This window comes from Schistocerca gregaria, chromosome 9, assembly GCF_023897955.1.
Source record: "Schistocerca gregaria isolate iqSchGreg1 chromosome 9, iqSchGreg1.2, whole genome shotgun sequence".
In the NCBI taxonomy this organism is placed as follows: Eukaryota; Metazoa; Arthropoda; class Insecta; order Orthoptera; family Acrididae; genus Schistocerca; species Schistocerca gregaria.
In genome coordinates this window covers 93,569,292-93,586,074 of record NC_064928.1, presented here as the reverse complement: position 1 = coordinate 93,586,074, position 16,783 = coordinate 93,569,292, and the positions used below count along the sequence as shown (strand labels likewise).

At 44.4% G+C, this 16,783-nt stretch overlaps 1 protein-coding gene across 1 annotated transcript in view; it reads left to right on the top strand.

Moving 5' to 3' along the window:
- LOC126292317 (dihydropyrimidinase) overlaps window positions 1–16,783 on the top strand; it is a 94,337-nt gene that overhangs the window by 47,256 nt on the left and 30,298 nt on the right. The window contains exons 8-10 of the mRNA XM_049986254.1: window positions 1,675–1,922; window positions 15,766–15,991; window positions 16,147–16,257. Of these exons, the coding sequence (XP_049842211.1) occupies window positions 1,675–1,922; window positions 15,766–15,991; window positions 16,147–16,257 (585 nt within the window). The remainder of the gene's footprint in view (window positions 1–1,674; window positions 1,923–15,765; window positions 15,992–16,146; window positions 16,258–16,783) is intronic.

The following is a 16,783-nucleotide window of genomic DNA, read 5'->3' as shown; positions in this document are numbered from 1 at the left end:
CTGAAGACTTGCCCGTATCAAGCGATTTGAGTTGCTTCGCAACCCCTAAGGTATCTACTTCTAAGAAACTCATGCTAGCAGATGTTCGTGTTTCAAATTCTGGAATATTCCATTCGTCTTCCCTGGTGAAGGAATTTCGGAAAACTGCGTTCAATAACTCCGCTTTAGCGGCACAGTCGTCGATAACAGTACCATCGGCACTGTGCAGCGAAGGTATTGACTGCGTCTTGCCGCCTGTGTACTTTACATACGACCAGAATTTCTTCGGATTTTCTACCAAATTTCGAGACAATGTTTCGTTGTGGAACCTATTAAAGGCATCTCGCATCGAAGTAGGTGCCAAATTTCGCGCGTCTGTAAATTTTAGCCCATCTTCGGGATTTCGCGTTCTTCTGAACTTCGCATGCTTTTTCCGTTGCCTCTGCAACAGCGTTCGGACCTTTTTTGTGTACCACGGGGGATCCGTTCCATCTCTTACCAATTTATGAGGTATGAATCTCTCAATTGCAGCTGCTACTATATCTTTGAATTTGAGCCACATCTCGTCTACATTCGCATAGTCAGTTCGGAAGGAATGGAAATTGTCTTTTAGGAAGGCTTCTAGTGGCACTTTATCCGCTTTTTTAAATAAAATTATTTTGCGTTTGTTTCTGATGGGTTTGGAAGAAATGGTATTGAGCCTAGCTACAATGACCTTGTGATCACTAATCCCTGTATCAGTCATGATGCTCTCTACCAGCTCTGGATTGTTTGTGGCCAAGAGGTCAAGTGTGTTTTCGCAACCATTTACAATTCGCGTGGGTTCGTGGACTAACTGCTCGAAATAATTTTCGGAGAATGCATTTAGGACAATCTCGGAAGACGTTTTCTGCCTGTATTCTGGCTTTCAACTGCCACTCATTAATCCGTGCGCTGCGAAGCGCGACAACAATATCTTAGATTCCAGAGATTATCTATGCACGCTGTAGCCAACCTTTAAATCCTAAGAGAGTATTGCCAACTCTCAAACTTGTGGATAGTAATGCCACGACGAATACAGGCATGCATCAATGCAAGAGAACCTGCTACTGGGTATTACAGGTATCAGTGTGTACAGCAGTTGTGGACCATCACCTCTGAAGGTCTCGCTGTATGGTGGTACAACATGGAGTTTGTGGTTTTCATGAGCAATAAAAAGGGCGGAAATGATGTTTATGTTGATCTCTATTCCAGTTTTCTGTACAGGTTCCGGAACTCTCGGAACCGAGGTGATACAAAACGTTTTTTGATGTTTGTATTTCTACTTCTCGTTATCGTTGTTGTTTTTGTTAACCTTAGCCTATAAGGTATGGTGGTTTGTAGCAAATTTACAATAGTCACATCCAGACTTCCCAACCGAGCGAGGTGGCGCAGTGGTTAGCACACTGGACTCGCATTCGGGAGGACGACGGTTCAGTCCCGCGTCCGGCCATCCCGATTTTGGTTTTCCGTGATTTCCCTAAATCGCTCGAGTCAAATGGCGGGATGGTTCCTTTGAAAGGGCACGGCCGACTTCCTTCCCCATCCTTCCGTATTCCGATGAGACCGATGACCTCACTGTTTGGTCTCTTCCCCCAAAACAAACCAAACCTGACTTCCCATTCTGTCATATGGTCATACATGATTTTTATACGTGTGGCGCACTTTCCTGTCTAGGTGAGCTGCCCGCTGTACGTGGTGCACGTAATGAGCAAGCCTGCAGCAGACGCACTGGCGCACGCACGCAGCGTCGCCTCTGCTACCGGCGGGAGCCCCGTGTTCGGAGAGACGCTGGCGGCTGCCCTGGGCTCTGACGGCAAGCAGTGCCTTCACAAGTGCTGGTACCACGCCGCTGCGCATATCGTCAGTCCCCCGCTCTCTCCTGACGTCACTGCCAAGAGCTACCTCATTCGTCTACTGGCAGAGTAAGTACGGCCAAGGACGCACGACTTTCTCTTGTAAAAAAGGCTCACTGTCGGCGATGGTTCGGTTAGGGTGCACATTTAAGAGTAGCTGCATTCAGCAGATTGTCTAAGTGATATGCAGGGTGCTACAAAAAGGTACGGCCAAACTTTCACGAAACATTCCTCACACACAAAGAAGGAAAATATGTTACGTGGACTTGTGTCTGGAACCGCTTACTTTCCATGTTGGAGCTCATTTTATTACTTACCTTCAAATCACATTAATTATGGAATGGAAACACACAGCAACAGAACGTACCAGCGTGACTTCAAACACTTTGTCACAGGAAATGTTCAAAATGTCCTCCGTTAGCGAGGATACATGCATCCACCCTCCGTCGCATGGAATCCCTGACGCGCCGATGCAGCCCTGGAGAATGGCGTATTGTATCACAGCCGTCCACAATACGAGCACAAAAAGTCTCCACATTTGGTACCGGGGTTGCGTAGACAAGAGCTTTCAAATGCCCCCGTAAATGAAAGGCAAGAGGGTTGAGGTCAGGAGAGTATGGAGGCCTTGGAATTGGTCCGCCTCTACCAATCCATCGGTCACCGAATCTGTTGTTGAGAAGCGTACGAACACTTCGACTGAAATGTGCAGGAGCGCCATCGTGCATCAACCACATGTTGTGTCGTACTTGTAATGCCACATGTTCTAGCAGCACAGGTAGAGTATCCCGTATGAAATCGTGATAACGTGCTCCAATGAGCGTAGGTGGAAGAACATGGGGCCTAATAGAGACATCACCAACAATGCCTGCCCAAATGTTCACAGAAAATCTGTGCTGATGACGTGATTGCACAATTGCGTGCGGATTCTCGTCAGCCCACACATGTTGACTGTGAAAATTTGCAATTTGGTCACGTTGGAATAAAGCCTCATCCGTATAGAGAACATTTGCACTGAAATGAGGATTGACACATTGTTGGATGAACCATTCGCAGAACTGTACCCATGGAGGCCAATCAGCTGCTGATAGTGGTTCAAATGGTTCAAATGGCTCTGAGCACTATGGGACTTAACATCGGAGGTCATCAGTCCCCTAGAACTTAGTATTACTTAAACCTAACTAACCTAAGGACGTCACACACATCCATGCCCGAGGCAGGTTTCGAACCTGCGACCGTAGCAGTCACGCGGTTCCAGACTGAAGCGCCTAGAACCACTCGGCCACCCCGGACGGCTGCTGATAGTGCCTGCACACGTCTGTAAATGGTACGGAAACAACTGGTTCTCCCGTAGCACCCTACATACAGTGACGTTTGTACAGCAGCAACTTCTCTGACGCTGACATTAGGGTTATCGTCAACTGCACGAAGAATTGCCTCGTCCATTGTAGGTGTCCTCGTCGTTCTAGGTCTTCCCCAGTCGCGAGTCATAGGCTGGAATGTTCCGTGCTCCGTAAGACGCCGATCAATTGCTTCGAACGTCTTCCTGTCGGGACTCCTTCGTTCTGGAAATCTGTCTCGATACAAACGTACCGCTCGACGGCTATTGCCCCGTGCTAATCCATACATCAAATGGGCATCTGCCAACTCCGCATTTGTAAACATTGCACTGACTGCAAAACCACGTTCGTGATGATCACTAACTTGTTGATGCTACGTACTGATGTGCTTGATGCTAGTACTGAAGAGCAATGAGTCGCGTGTCAACACAAGCACTGAACTCAACATTACCTCCCTTCAATTGGGAAAACTGGCGGTGAATCGGGAAGTACAGTACATATTGAAGAAACTAAAATGAGCTGTAACATGGAAATTAAGCCTTTCTGGACACATGTCCACACAACGTCTTTTCTTTATTTGTGTGTGAGCAATGTTTCCTGAAAGTTTGGCCGTACCTTTTTGTAATACCCTGTATATGTCCTAGCAATGGTAATGAACAATTTTCTAAAGCTGAAAATGTGAGTAGCATGATTTGAAATTGATTAGCTCTAAAACCTGCGTAACGGACGATGCGATACACATCTTGTTGGAGTGATACACCCCTTGTAGACGAGACAAAAACCTATCAAAAAAATGGTTCAAATGGCTCTGAGCACTATAGGACTTAACTTCTGAGGTCATTAGTCCCCTTACTTAAACCTAAACATCACACACATCCAAGCCCGAGGCAGGATTCGAACCTGCGACCGTAGCGGTAGCGCGGTTCGAGACTGTAGCGCCTAGAACCGCTCGGCCACTTCGCAAAAACCTCTCAGTTTCACTTTTTGAGAACTAGGATTTGTGTAGCATTTCTATGAATTTGTTCAGCCAACTTCCACAGAGCCTCATATCATATTATTATCATCATTATTATATTTCCTGTCAAGACATGTTGCTGCTGAGCTGTTTCATTTACAGTGTCCATTCCTTGCGCTTTCCTTTGGCTTTCGCGATGATATTCCTTACGTCAAAACTGTCAGCATACCTTACCTCTGTGTCTTTGCCCTTCTGCTTCTCTTTCAATGACATCTTTATGCTAACGGCGTTTTCTTTCGTGTTTCCAACTTGTCTCACTATCCTTCTTTTTATGTGCTTTAGGAGGGTTCCAGTTTCCTTTATTCTCTTGTGAACTTCATCATTCTTAACTATACCTATTTAATTATCTCGTAGAACTCCACTGACAGCTTCCAAACCTTTTAAAATATTTCTCTTCAAGTATTCCTCAGGGTCAAGTTTGGGCTTCGTATGTAACAACATACCACATATTAAGCAATTTGCAAGTATCTCTTAGATAAATTCTATTGCTCTTGTCTCTAATTCATGTATTCCTCTGAAAAATTACTTTCCGTATTTTATCCTACTTGTTCTGAGGCGTAGCGCCGTATAACGATCCTGCCTTTGAGGCGGTTAAGTGGGAGATATGTCTCAAAGCTGGACAGTGACGGATGGGGAGGATAGAGGACAGTATTGGATAGGACTGTGATTTTAGTTTCGATTGTGTCCACTAGAGTGCACTAAAGTAATAGAACGTTTTTCATAAAGTGTTCTAGTATTTTCATAAAGTGTTATTATGACTTTCCGTGTAAGTAAAACGTTAGAAACGTGTTTTAGCAGTATGAATGATGCGTGAGTGTGATTTAAGGTTAATATGAAAATAATTGTTTAGCGAGTTATGTAGTAGTGTGGGAACATTTCGAAAAAGCATGGATATGGACAAAGGGGATTTTTGTAGAATAGATTTGTAAAGTAAGTTTGTGGTAAAGGGAAAGTTAATTCAGGTATAAATAGCAATAGTAAATAACTTAATACATAAACAGAACTTCAGCATATTAGATAATTACGTCGGTAAAAAGTGCAGTCGTTAGGTTTACTATTTTGCGATTGGTTATGGACGAAAAGCGCGAACTGACGCTGGAGAATGTTGTTTTGCTATTGGCTGTTAAGTAAACTGACCAATGTTAAAGCAATATTCTTCGCGCCCCTTTCTCTGCTGCTAGAGAAGACTTAGAGAATTCTAAAGAAGAGTCGAAGGCTAGCGATGAAAGAGATCGGACGTGTGCAGTAGTAGTTCCGATGGAAATGAAAAGTTGCCGGATCTAGCAGTGTTTCGTACATCAAAAGTGTTACAAAGTGACGACACAATTATTCCGATGTGAGTGTAGAAATTTCGGAATTTTTAAGTGAATTTTGTGACGAGGTAAGACATATATTCCGCGTGGCTCATTGAGCAGGTCGGTGGCTACAACACTGTGACTGCATTTGGTACCGACAGACTTAATACTTGGCGAGCTTTATCAATCAAAAACAATCAGTATTTTGGTAGCTATTACGTTTTCGGGAAATGCAACACCATAAACTTGATAACGTGAGTGAAAGGGATTCTGAGTGACTGTGTTGAGACTAGCACGGGCTTGGCAGTGATACTTGTTCACCCAAGTTTCAGAATATATTAGCTGAGGGCAAAATTTCCAAACTTTCATTTGTGTGAAAACTTTCTCCCGAAACGTAGATTAGTGACTTAAATTGCAGCCTGGATCACGTCGAAGTACAGTAGGTTTCGCTCGGCTTCCCTACTGATGATCTGCTGAGACAATATTCACAGGTAGGTGCAGGTCCGTCGTAAAGGGACGGAAAGAACTGCGCCGCCGCAGTTCGTCTGGTACTGCTTCCGTCAGCATTAAGCATGCTACCTAAGTGAAAGAGTTCACTTGTTTAATTATTTCACCCTGTTATATTTATTGGGCTACATATGTTTGTCGTTTTCATTAAGTCTGTCTTGGGAATACTGAGACACTCTGAAGATGTTTCTCTTACTGCTTGCATGATTTCCTGAACATCAACTTCATCTTCTGGGAGGGCTGCTTCATCATTTGCATATGTTGTAGCATTATCTTGCCCTTGTAATCTATTCTGTGTACATTACTCAAGGCTACATCAGCAATGTCGGTCACAATAGATATCAAACAGGGCTAGATGCATGTAACAAACTTGTCTCGTACCTCTCTTTACAGGCATTTGATCTGTTTCTTCCTTTGGCCTATCCCTACTGCTTTCAAAGTAGCCATGATAGACTATCTTTCTGCTGTCTGTGCTTGCGGCAGCTGAAAAAATACACACTGCAAAGCCTAAGCTGTTGAGTTTACTTGCTAAGCAGTTTATGTGAACTTTCCAATTGTAATTTTTACAGTCATTTAGGCCTAACAACTTCGCATAACTTGCTTCTGTGATATCCTGTTCACTGCAAATAATTTTTATTTCGTTCTATTGCCGCGCGGAGTGCCCAGGTGGTTTGAGGCGCCATGTCACGGATTGTGCGGCCGGAGGTTCGAATCCTCCCTCGGGCATGGGTGTGTGTGTTGTTCTTAGCATAAGTTAGTTTCAGTAATATGTAAGTCTAGGGACCGATGACCTCAGCAGTTTGGCCGCTTAGGAATTCACACACATTTCAACATATATTCATCCCATTCCATTTAATTAACTTCAGATTCAATCATTATGATTTTAATTTCGTTTCATTTTGAGGGAATGAAGAGTCAAGTTTTTCTAAAGTACACTCCTGGAAATTGAAATAAGAACACCGTGAATTCATTGTCCCAGGAAGGGGAAACTTTATTGACACATTCCTGGGGTCAGATACATCACATGATCACACTGACAGAACCACAGGCACATAGACACAGGCAACAGAGCATGCATAATGTCGGCACTAGTACAGTGTATATCCACATTTCGCAGCAATGCAGGCTGCTATTCTCCCATGGAGACGATCGTAGAGATGCTGGATGTAGTCCTGTGGAACAGCTTGCCATGCCATTTCCACCTGGCGCCTCAGTTGGACCAGCGTTCGTGCTGGACGTGCAGACCGCGTGAGACGACGCTTCATCCAGTCCCAAACATGCTCAATGGGGGACAGATCCGGTGATCTTGCTGGCCAGGGTAGTTGACTTACACCTTCTAGACCACGTTGGGTGGCACGGGATACATGCGGACGTGCATTGTCCTGTTGGAACAGCAAGTTCCCTTGCCGGTCTAGGAATGATAGAACGATGGGTTCGATGACGGTTTGGATGTACCGTGCACTATTCAGTGTCCCCTCGACGATCACCAGAGGTGTACGGCCAGTGTAGGAGATCGCTCCCCACACCATGATGCCGGGTGTTGGCCCTGTGTGCCTCGGTCGTATGCAGTCCTGATTGTGGCGCTCACCTGCACGGCGCCAAACACGCATACGACCATCATTGGCACCAAGGCAGAAGCGACTCTCATCGCTGAAGACGACACGTCTCCATTCGTCCCTCCATTCACGCCTGTCGCGACACCACTGGAGGCGGGCTGCACGATGTTGGGGCGTGAGCGGAAGACGGCCTTACGGTGTGCGGAGCCGTAGCCCAGCTTCATGGAGACGGTTGCGAATGGTCCTCGCCGATACCCCAGGAGCAACAGTGTCCCTAATTTGCTGGGAAGTGGCGGTGCGGTCCCCTACGGCACTGCGTAGGATCCTACGGTCTTGGCGTGCATCCGTGCGTCGCTGCGGTCCGGTCCCAGGTCGACGGGCACGTGCACCTTCCGCCGACCACTGGCGACAACATCGATGTACTGTGGAGACCTCACGCCCCACGTGTTGAGCAATTCGGCGCTACGTCCACCCGGCCTCCCGCATGCCCACTATACGCCCTCGGTCAAAGTCCGTCAACTGCACATACGGTTCACGTCCACGCTGTCGCGGCATGCTACCAGTGTTAAAGACTGCGATGGAGCTCCGTATGCCACGGCAAACTGGCTGACACTGACGGCGGCGGTGCACAAATGCTGCGCAGCTAGCGCCATTCGACGGCCAACACCGCGGTTCCTGGTGTGTCCGCTGTGCCGTGCGTGTGATCATTGCTTGTACAGCCCTCTCGCAGTGTCCGGAGCAAGTACGGTGGGTCTGACACACCGGTGTCAATGTGTTCTTTTTCCATTTCCAGGAGTGTATTTGTGGCACTTTCTGGAATCCTTCAGCAAATAAAAGTTAATGAACATAAATAGCATGTGGTAAATCGTTTATGTAGAAAAGTAGCAGATAGGGACCCATTATAGAACCTTGTGGGACTTCTTGGTTAATTTTTTTTCAGTTTGGGGAGTATTTGCTTGAATTTGAAGTTACAACTACTCTTTGTTTCCTATCTGTTAAGTAAGAGTTGAATGATTGTAAACCAGTGTCCTTGATTCCATAACTCTATAATTTGTAGCAAAGTAAGGAGGGGTTCACCGAACTGAATGCTTTTGTGAGATCACTGAATATTCCTGTGGCCTTCTAACCCTTATCTAACGTGGGGCATATTTTTGAGTAAATCACTGAGGACATTTACTATGCTTTTAAAAGTGGTGTTTAAAGATTATGTCATCCACTGATTTGTCGTCAGAAATTTTTTTAATTTATTTTGCTAAAATCATTATAAACCCTTTTGAGAAATCGGCAGAAGAGGGACAGTGCGTTAATTGGCTATATCTTCTGTCGATTCCTTTTTGTTTACTGATCACATCTCTCGTATTTCAGTACATCTGAAAAATATCACTGCTCAAAAGATTACCTGTCAGTAATGTGGACTATCTTTCTCGTGAGCTCTGAATTAACCATAGTTGTCTTTTTGATATGATGTATTGTAAAAATCGATCTGCATATACTTTGAAATAAATGTGTTCTCTCAACAGTGATATGCTGTGCTTTTCGTATGTGCTCCTTGCTGTTTTTCTGGGGAAGATTCGCGGGCTATGGGCCCGGGATCACCAATCCAAAGCGACAAGAGGTGGACGTGCCAAATAAATAACAAGGCAGGCTGGAAGATGGTTCGAAACGCTGAGAAATTGTGAGTACTGAAAGTATTTCCCTTTCGAGGGTTCCGTAGAGGGTTCGTATGCGATATTACGAAATCACTGTGAAAGTGATAGGCGTGACTGCATTCCGGGAAAATAAACAGCAAAGTGTCCGTGCTTCTCGATATAGTTGCAGTACACAAACGATGGGGCATGGCGGTCGAGCGAAAAATCGAACTGTTGATTGAAGATAATTAAAGATAATTACCGCCGCCAGTCACAAAGAATTAAGAGGATTCCCATAAATAAACAGCGCTGCGATCGATTCTGGCATGAGAAATATACACACAGCAGACAGACAAGGCAATGGCAGAAATGATTTATCCCTTTTTCAAACGTTCTTTTACAAAGGAAAACCAAGGAGAAATGACCTACCACTGAAAAGGTGACTGCCCAGTGGGTGCAAGAAAGCACAGGTCATATCTGTTTACAAGAAGGGTTGTTGAAGTGACCTACGAAATTACCGTCCGATAACCTTGACATTGATTTGCTGTGGACTCTCACAACATATTCTGAGCCCACACTTAATGAGGTATCTCCATGCTTCCACTCATACTGGTGGAACTGCGGGATTAAACCCTCAGTGAGTGACTTGTGGACTCACTTCATAACCGAATCCGGGCCGTTGTCAAATCCAGGGGCGGAAGTTCACGGTGTTAAGATTTTTGAATGATTTCTCTAGAAGTGACGAACGTTTTTTCCGGCGACAATACGAAGAAGGGATTCTAAGCCTGTGCTGGAACTAAAAAAACATGACTGGAAGACGTACAAATGTGAAAATTGCAAGTGACAGTCTCAATGCAGTTGCAAGTGAGTTATTATTATAATAACATTGCGAGTAGCTCAACATTACTTTTTGTAATAAAACAGTATTCCTGTAGGTATTCAATCTTGAATAATTCTTATACAATAACCCTATCCAAAATTAGGAACTACACAACACGAAAGTACGCGACATTTTAGTACACTCACCAAAATGCCCAACGTCCTCTGACATAAATTATAAAATTAATCTGTTGACATTCGCTATGTTGTTGTTGTTGTTGTGGTCTTAAGTCCTGAGACTGGTTTGATGTAGCCCTCCATGCCACTGTATCGTGTGCAAGCTTCTTCTCTCACAGTACCTACTGCAACCTACATCTTTCTGAATCTGCTTAGTGTATTCATCTCTTTGTCTCCCTCTACTATTTTTACCCTCCACGCTGCCCTCTAATGCTAAATTAGTGATCCCTTGATGCCTCAGAACATGTCCTACCAACCGACCCCTTCTTCTAGTCAAGTTGTGCCACAAACTCCTCTTCTCCAAAATTCTGTTCAATACCTCCTCATTAGTTAAGTGATCTACCCATCTAATCTTCAGCATTGTTCTGTAGCACCACATTTCGAAAGCTTATATTCTCTTCTTATAAAAATTATTTGTCGTCCACGTTTCGCTTCAATACATGGCTACACTCCATACAAATACAGAAACGATTTCCTTACACTTAAATATATACTCCCTGATAACAAATTTCTCTTCTTCAGAGACGCTTTCCTTGCCATTGCCAGTCTACATTTTATATCCTCTCTACTTGGACCATCCTCAGATATTTTGCTCCCCAAATAGCAAAACTCATTTCCTAACTTAATTCCCTCAGCATCACCCGACTTAATTGAGTACATTCCATATCCTCGTTTTGCTTTTGTTGATGTTGATTTTATATCCTCCTTCCAAGACGCTGTCCATTCCGTTCAACTACTCTTCCAAGTCCTTTGCTGTCTGTCAGAATTACAATGTCATCGGCGAACCCCATTTTTCTTCTCCGGGCTTTAATACCTACTCAGAATTTTTCTTTTGTTTCCTTTACTGCTTGCTGGAGATACAGATTGAATAACACCGTGGAGAGGCTACAACCCTGTCTCACTCCCTTCCCAACCACGGGTTCCCTTTCATGCCCCTTGACTCTTATAACTGCCATCTGCTTTCTGTACAAATTGTAAATAGCCTTTCACTCTCTGTATTTTTTAACCCTCCACCTTCAGAATTTGAAAGAGAGTATTCCAGTCGCTCTTGACGTTACATGATTGACAATATTATCTTTTTACGGAAATGCTTCAGGAGCTCGGGTGGGTGTCCCTAGAGGAAAGGAGGCGTTCTTTTCGTGAATCGCTACTGAGGAAATTTAGAGAACAAGCATTTTGACTGCAGTACAATTTTACTGCCGCCAACTTATATTTCACTGAAAGACCACAAAGATAAGAGTGATTAGGGCTCGTACAGAGGCATATAGGCAGTCATTTTTCCCTCTTTCTGTTTAGGAGTGGAACAGGGGGAAGAAGATGCTAGTTGTGGTACTAGGTACCCTCCGCCACTCACCGTATGGTGGATTGCTGAGTATGTATGTAGATGTAGATGCAGAAGAAGTGATAGGATCAGAGAGCTAATTACAGGAGGAGATAGAGAAATCAAGGCTGAGATGGAACGGACACGTTACGATAATGGAGGAGAAGAGGATACCCAGGAGGATACGCGAGATGAAATTGAAAGGAAAGAGACCAAGAGGGAGACCGAGGGACAGATGGCTGAAAGGAGTAGAGTAATGCGTCCAGATGAAAGGAGAAGACTAGACCAAGGTGAAGGCGGAGAGATGGTGGCAAGACAGGAGACGACGGAGAGGCCCATGTCCCACACAGACCCGGCCACAGGTTGGAAACTGTCCAATATGATGATGATGATGATAAGATGATGATGATGATAATTGTAGATTAGTGTGAACGTGCTTCCACCGTACTGAATGTAAACTAAATTTAATAAACACTATATCGCACTGCCCTGTGTTGTTCACAAGTACGATGCAATGCATGAATCATTAATTAAAACTTCCGGGATGAATTGCCGTGGTCCATATATAAAACTTCTTCTCCTTCCTCACGTTGCTAACAGCTTTCTAGAGAAATTGGTACACTGACAAGGAAACAGATCGAGCACTCCACCGTAGAAGAAAAGTGTCCGAAAATACACGACAGCAACAACCGGCGGCTGGAAAAGTTTTTATTCAATATATTCATAACATCACGGACCGTATAAGTAAAGTTTTGGGGAAGTTTCAAGTGGAGACAATCTTTCGACCTACCAAGAAAATTAGTGAAAGTTTAAGATCGGTGATAGACTCGGTGTGTATTTAAAATTTCGTTCATATTGGAACATCTAAAAAGAGTGTTAATACTCGCCTAACGGAACACAAAAGGAACTGTAGAGTGGGACAAATTGACAAATCAGCTGTAGCGAAACAAGTTTTCAAAGACGGTGATCACGAAATAAAATTTAGTGAGACAAACGTGATAGCTAGGACCTCACATCATTATACTCGCATATATAGAGAAGCTATAGAGATCTACAAGCACGGAAATAATTTTAATAGAAAGAAGAAAGATTAAAACTTGACAAGATATGGCGGTCGACTCTGTACCAACGAAGTGACAATAGATTACCTGTAATCGAGAGAGATGGCACTAGCCAGAGATAGTTGTAAAAGTCGAAATCACGTGACGAGTGGTGGTGCCATGTAAGCGCTCTATATAAGCGGGACCTCCAGCGCCTAGCAGCCAGTCGCCGACTCACCTCAGAAGATGTTGCCCGCAGTAGGCAACGAAACGTCACGAAGGAGAAGCAGTTTTATATATGGACCACGGCAAGTTAGCCCCGAAGTTTTAATTAATGAAGACGCCGGCAGTGAAATCTTGAATGCTACAATGGACGAATGTCCGAAAGAACAGGCACTGCGGCGATTACGGCCGTTACGCAATACATGAAATGTGTTAGCAGCTGCGAATACCGGCAACTGTCAGGTGTATAATGGAATGACGACAATGAAATTTTGTACCAGAATGGGACTCGAACCCAGATTCCCTGCTTCAGAGTAAATTCTAAATGTTTAAGGTTATGTGGCCCTATGAGCATGTGCTCTGTGAACCTGTGTCCGCAACTGCAGCGTTGGCACTGTAGGTGGAGCTGACGGATGTCAGTTCCTCTGACCACGTGCCGTGGACTCCTTGTGTGTTGCAGGCTGTGTGGCTGACGCAGCGTACTGTAAGCAGCAGAATGGTCCGGTATTCACGACTGGAACAAACTGAGGTCTTGTTTGTGTAGGGTCAAGAAGATGGAAACGGTGGAGAGGCGGTACGGCTATACCAAAAATACAGTACTGGCCATTAAAATTGCTACACCACGAAGATGACGTGCAACAGACGCGAAATTTAACCAACAGGAAGAAGATGCTGTGATATCTAAATGATTAGCTTTTCAGAGCATTCACACAAGGTTGGCGCCGGTGGCGACACGTACAACGTGCTGACATGAGGAGAGTTTCCAACCGATATCTCATACACAAACAGCATTTGACCGGCGTTGCCTGGTGAAACGTTGCTGTGATGCCTCGTCTAAGGAGGACAAACGCGTACCATCATGATTCCGACTTTGATAAAGGTCGGATTGTAGCCTATCGCGATTGCGGTTTACCGTATCGCAACATTGTTGCTCGCGTTGGTCGAGATCCCATCACTGTTAGTGGAATATGGAATCTGAGGGTTCAGGAGGGTAATACGGAACACCGTGCTGGATCCCAACGGCCTCGTATCACTAGCAGTGGATGTGAAAGGCATCTTATCCGCATGGCTGTGACGGATCGTGCAGCCACGTCTCGACTCCTGAGTCAACAGATGGGGATGTTTTGCAAGACAACAACCATCTGCACGAACAGTTCGACGACGTTTGCAGCAGCATGGACTATCAGCTCGGAGACGGTGGCTGCGGTTACCTTTGACGCTGCATCACAGACAGGAGCGCCTGCGATGGTGTACTCAACGACGAACCTGGGTGCACGAATTGCAAAACGTCATTTTTTTCGGATGAATCCAGGTTCTGTTTACAGCATATGATGGTCGCATCCGTGTTTAGCGACATCGCGGTGAACGCACATTGGAAGCGTGTATTCGTCATCGCCATACTGGCGTATCACCCGGCGTGATGCTATCGGTTACACGTCTCGGTCACCTCCTGTTCGCACTGACGGCACTGTGAACAGTGGACGTTACATTTCAGATATGTTACGACCCGTGGCTTTACCTTTCATTCGATCCCTGCGAAACCCTACATTTCAGCAGGATAATGGATGACCGTATGTTGCAGGTCCTGTACGGGCCTTTCTGGATACTGAAAATGTTCAACTGCTGCCCTGGCCAGCACACTCTGCAGATCTCTCACCAATTGAAAACGTCTGGTCAATGGCGGCCGAGCAACTGGCTCGTCACAATACGCTAGTCACTACTCTTGATGAACTGTGGTATCGTACTGAAGCTGCATGGGCAGCTGTACCTGTACACGCCATCCAAGCTCTGTTTGATTCAAGGCCCAGGCGTGTCAAGGCCGTTATTACGGCGAGAGGCGGTTGTTCTGGCTACTGATTTCTCATGATCTGTGCATCCAAATTGCGTGAAAATGTAATCACATGTCAGTTGTAGTATAATATATTTGTCCAATGAATACCCGTCTATCATCTGCACTTTTAATGGCCAGTAGTGTATCTTCACAGACACCAACCACATCACACAACTCTTTGGGCGTTTGTGTGACCATGGCTCCCTTCAGACAGACGGAAGAGCAGGGAGATGGCGGACTGTGCGTACACCACAATTGGAGAAGCGGATTCTACAGGATACTGACACGGATCCTAGTACAAGCTCGACGCAAGTGACCCGTCAAGCCAAAGGGCGATTATGTGTACCCTTCGTGAGAGCCGCTGCTATGACTATCACCTGCAACGAGTGCAATGATTGTCATCAGTGAATTTTCCTGTACAGAAGGGATTTTGTGGATGTTTCTTGCACCAGACCATCACAGTCATGGTATTTCTGTCATCCGTCCTCTTTACCGTAGAAGCAACCTCTACAAGAACTGGCATCACCAATCTGCATAATGGTCATATGTTCAAAATTGTGTGAATTCCCAAGGGACCAAGCGGCGGAGGTCATCGGTCCCTAGACTTAGACTATTTAAAGTAACTTAAACTAAGAACAACACACACACGCATTCCCGAGGGAGGACTCGAACCTCCGGCGGGAGTGGCCGCGCAATCCGTGACATTGCACCCCTAACCGCGCGGCTACTTCGCGCGACAATCGTCATATATTCTGACGTGGATGTTATGCTCTCTCTCTCTCTCTCTCTCTCTCTCTCTCTCTCTATATATATATATATATATATATATATATATATATATATATATATATATATATATATATATCGCTCCCTCCCCGTGTGTGTGTGCGTGTGTGTGTGTGTGTGTGTGTGTGTGTGTGTGTGTGTGTGTGTGTTGAGAGAGAGAGAGAGCGATAAAATAAATGTATTAACACAATGACCGCGCTCTCTAAAAATTTTTACTGCACAATTGTGTGTCGTCTTTTGTTTCGCTTTCCTGCGTGGCTAATGTCAAGTACTTCCATATTTGACAATCTGAACGGTTTAATAATGTTTATGTTTCAGAGACAAACTGCAGCTTGTTGGCAGCGACAACTGTACATTCAGTCAGGACCAGAAAGCTCTGGGTAAAGACGATTTCACCAAAATTCCAAATGGTGTGAATGGTGTTGAAGACAGGATGTCGGTAGTGTGGGAGAAGGGAGTGCACTCTGGCGTCATGGATGTAAAACGTTTTGTTGCTGTCACCAGCACAAATGCTGCAAAAATATTTAATATTTATCCTAAGAAGGTGAGACTCGATCTTCTACAAAACATAGATTGTAGAATAGGTATTGACTTATAAAAATCAGTAACTTTAATTCTCTCTCATAACATTTCGCTTTAAACAATTATCTTAAACGTAAAACAATACTTTTTTAATTTCTCATTCAACATTTAATGTAGGGATGTATCGCTGTTGGTTCTGATGCTGACATTGTTGTTTGGGATCCAGTGAAGACCAGAGTTATTTCTGCTAAAACTCATCATCAGGCTGTTGAATTCAACATTTTTGAGGTAAGTATATATTCATAAGACCATATATGCCCTAATTAATTAAATTTGTTGCAGATCTAAACTTACATGATATAAAATTATTGTAAATTGTCTCTGGTGTTAAAATGATGATTAAGACATAGTTTTCCCAGAAGCTATTTGGAAAACGGGGTGCTGAAGGTTTATCTTGTTGTTACAAGCAGTGTTGTAACTGAATAGGTGCTGGAAACCCGCCTATGTGTTGTGGATAGTTCCCAGCAGGGTAACGAGCTCTAGAAAAATCCACTTGAACATTTCTCGCCATTGTAGAGCTATCTGTAACTGATTAAATTTCAGTATCGATCTCCAGAACTAAGGGTATTTTATTTATTTATTCGTTATACGTTTCATGGATCCATGTTGTAAGGATATCCCTAGGACATAAACTTGTTACACATGAGAGAGACATTATACATATACTTTTCATGGATCCATGTTGAAAGAGTATCACTAGCACATGAACATGTTACACATTGCAGATTCATTATACGTTATCAGAGGGGTAGAG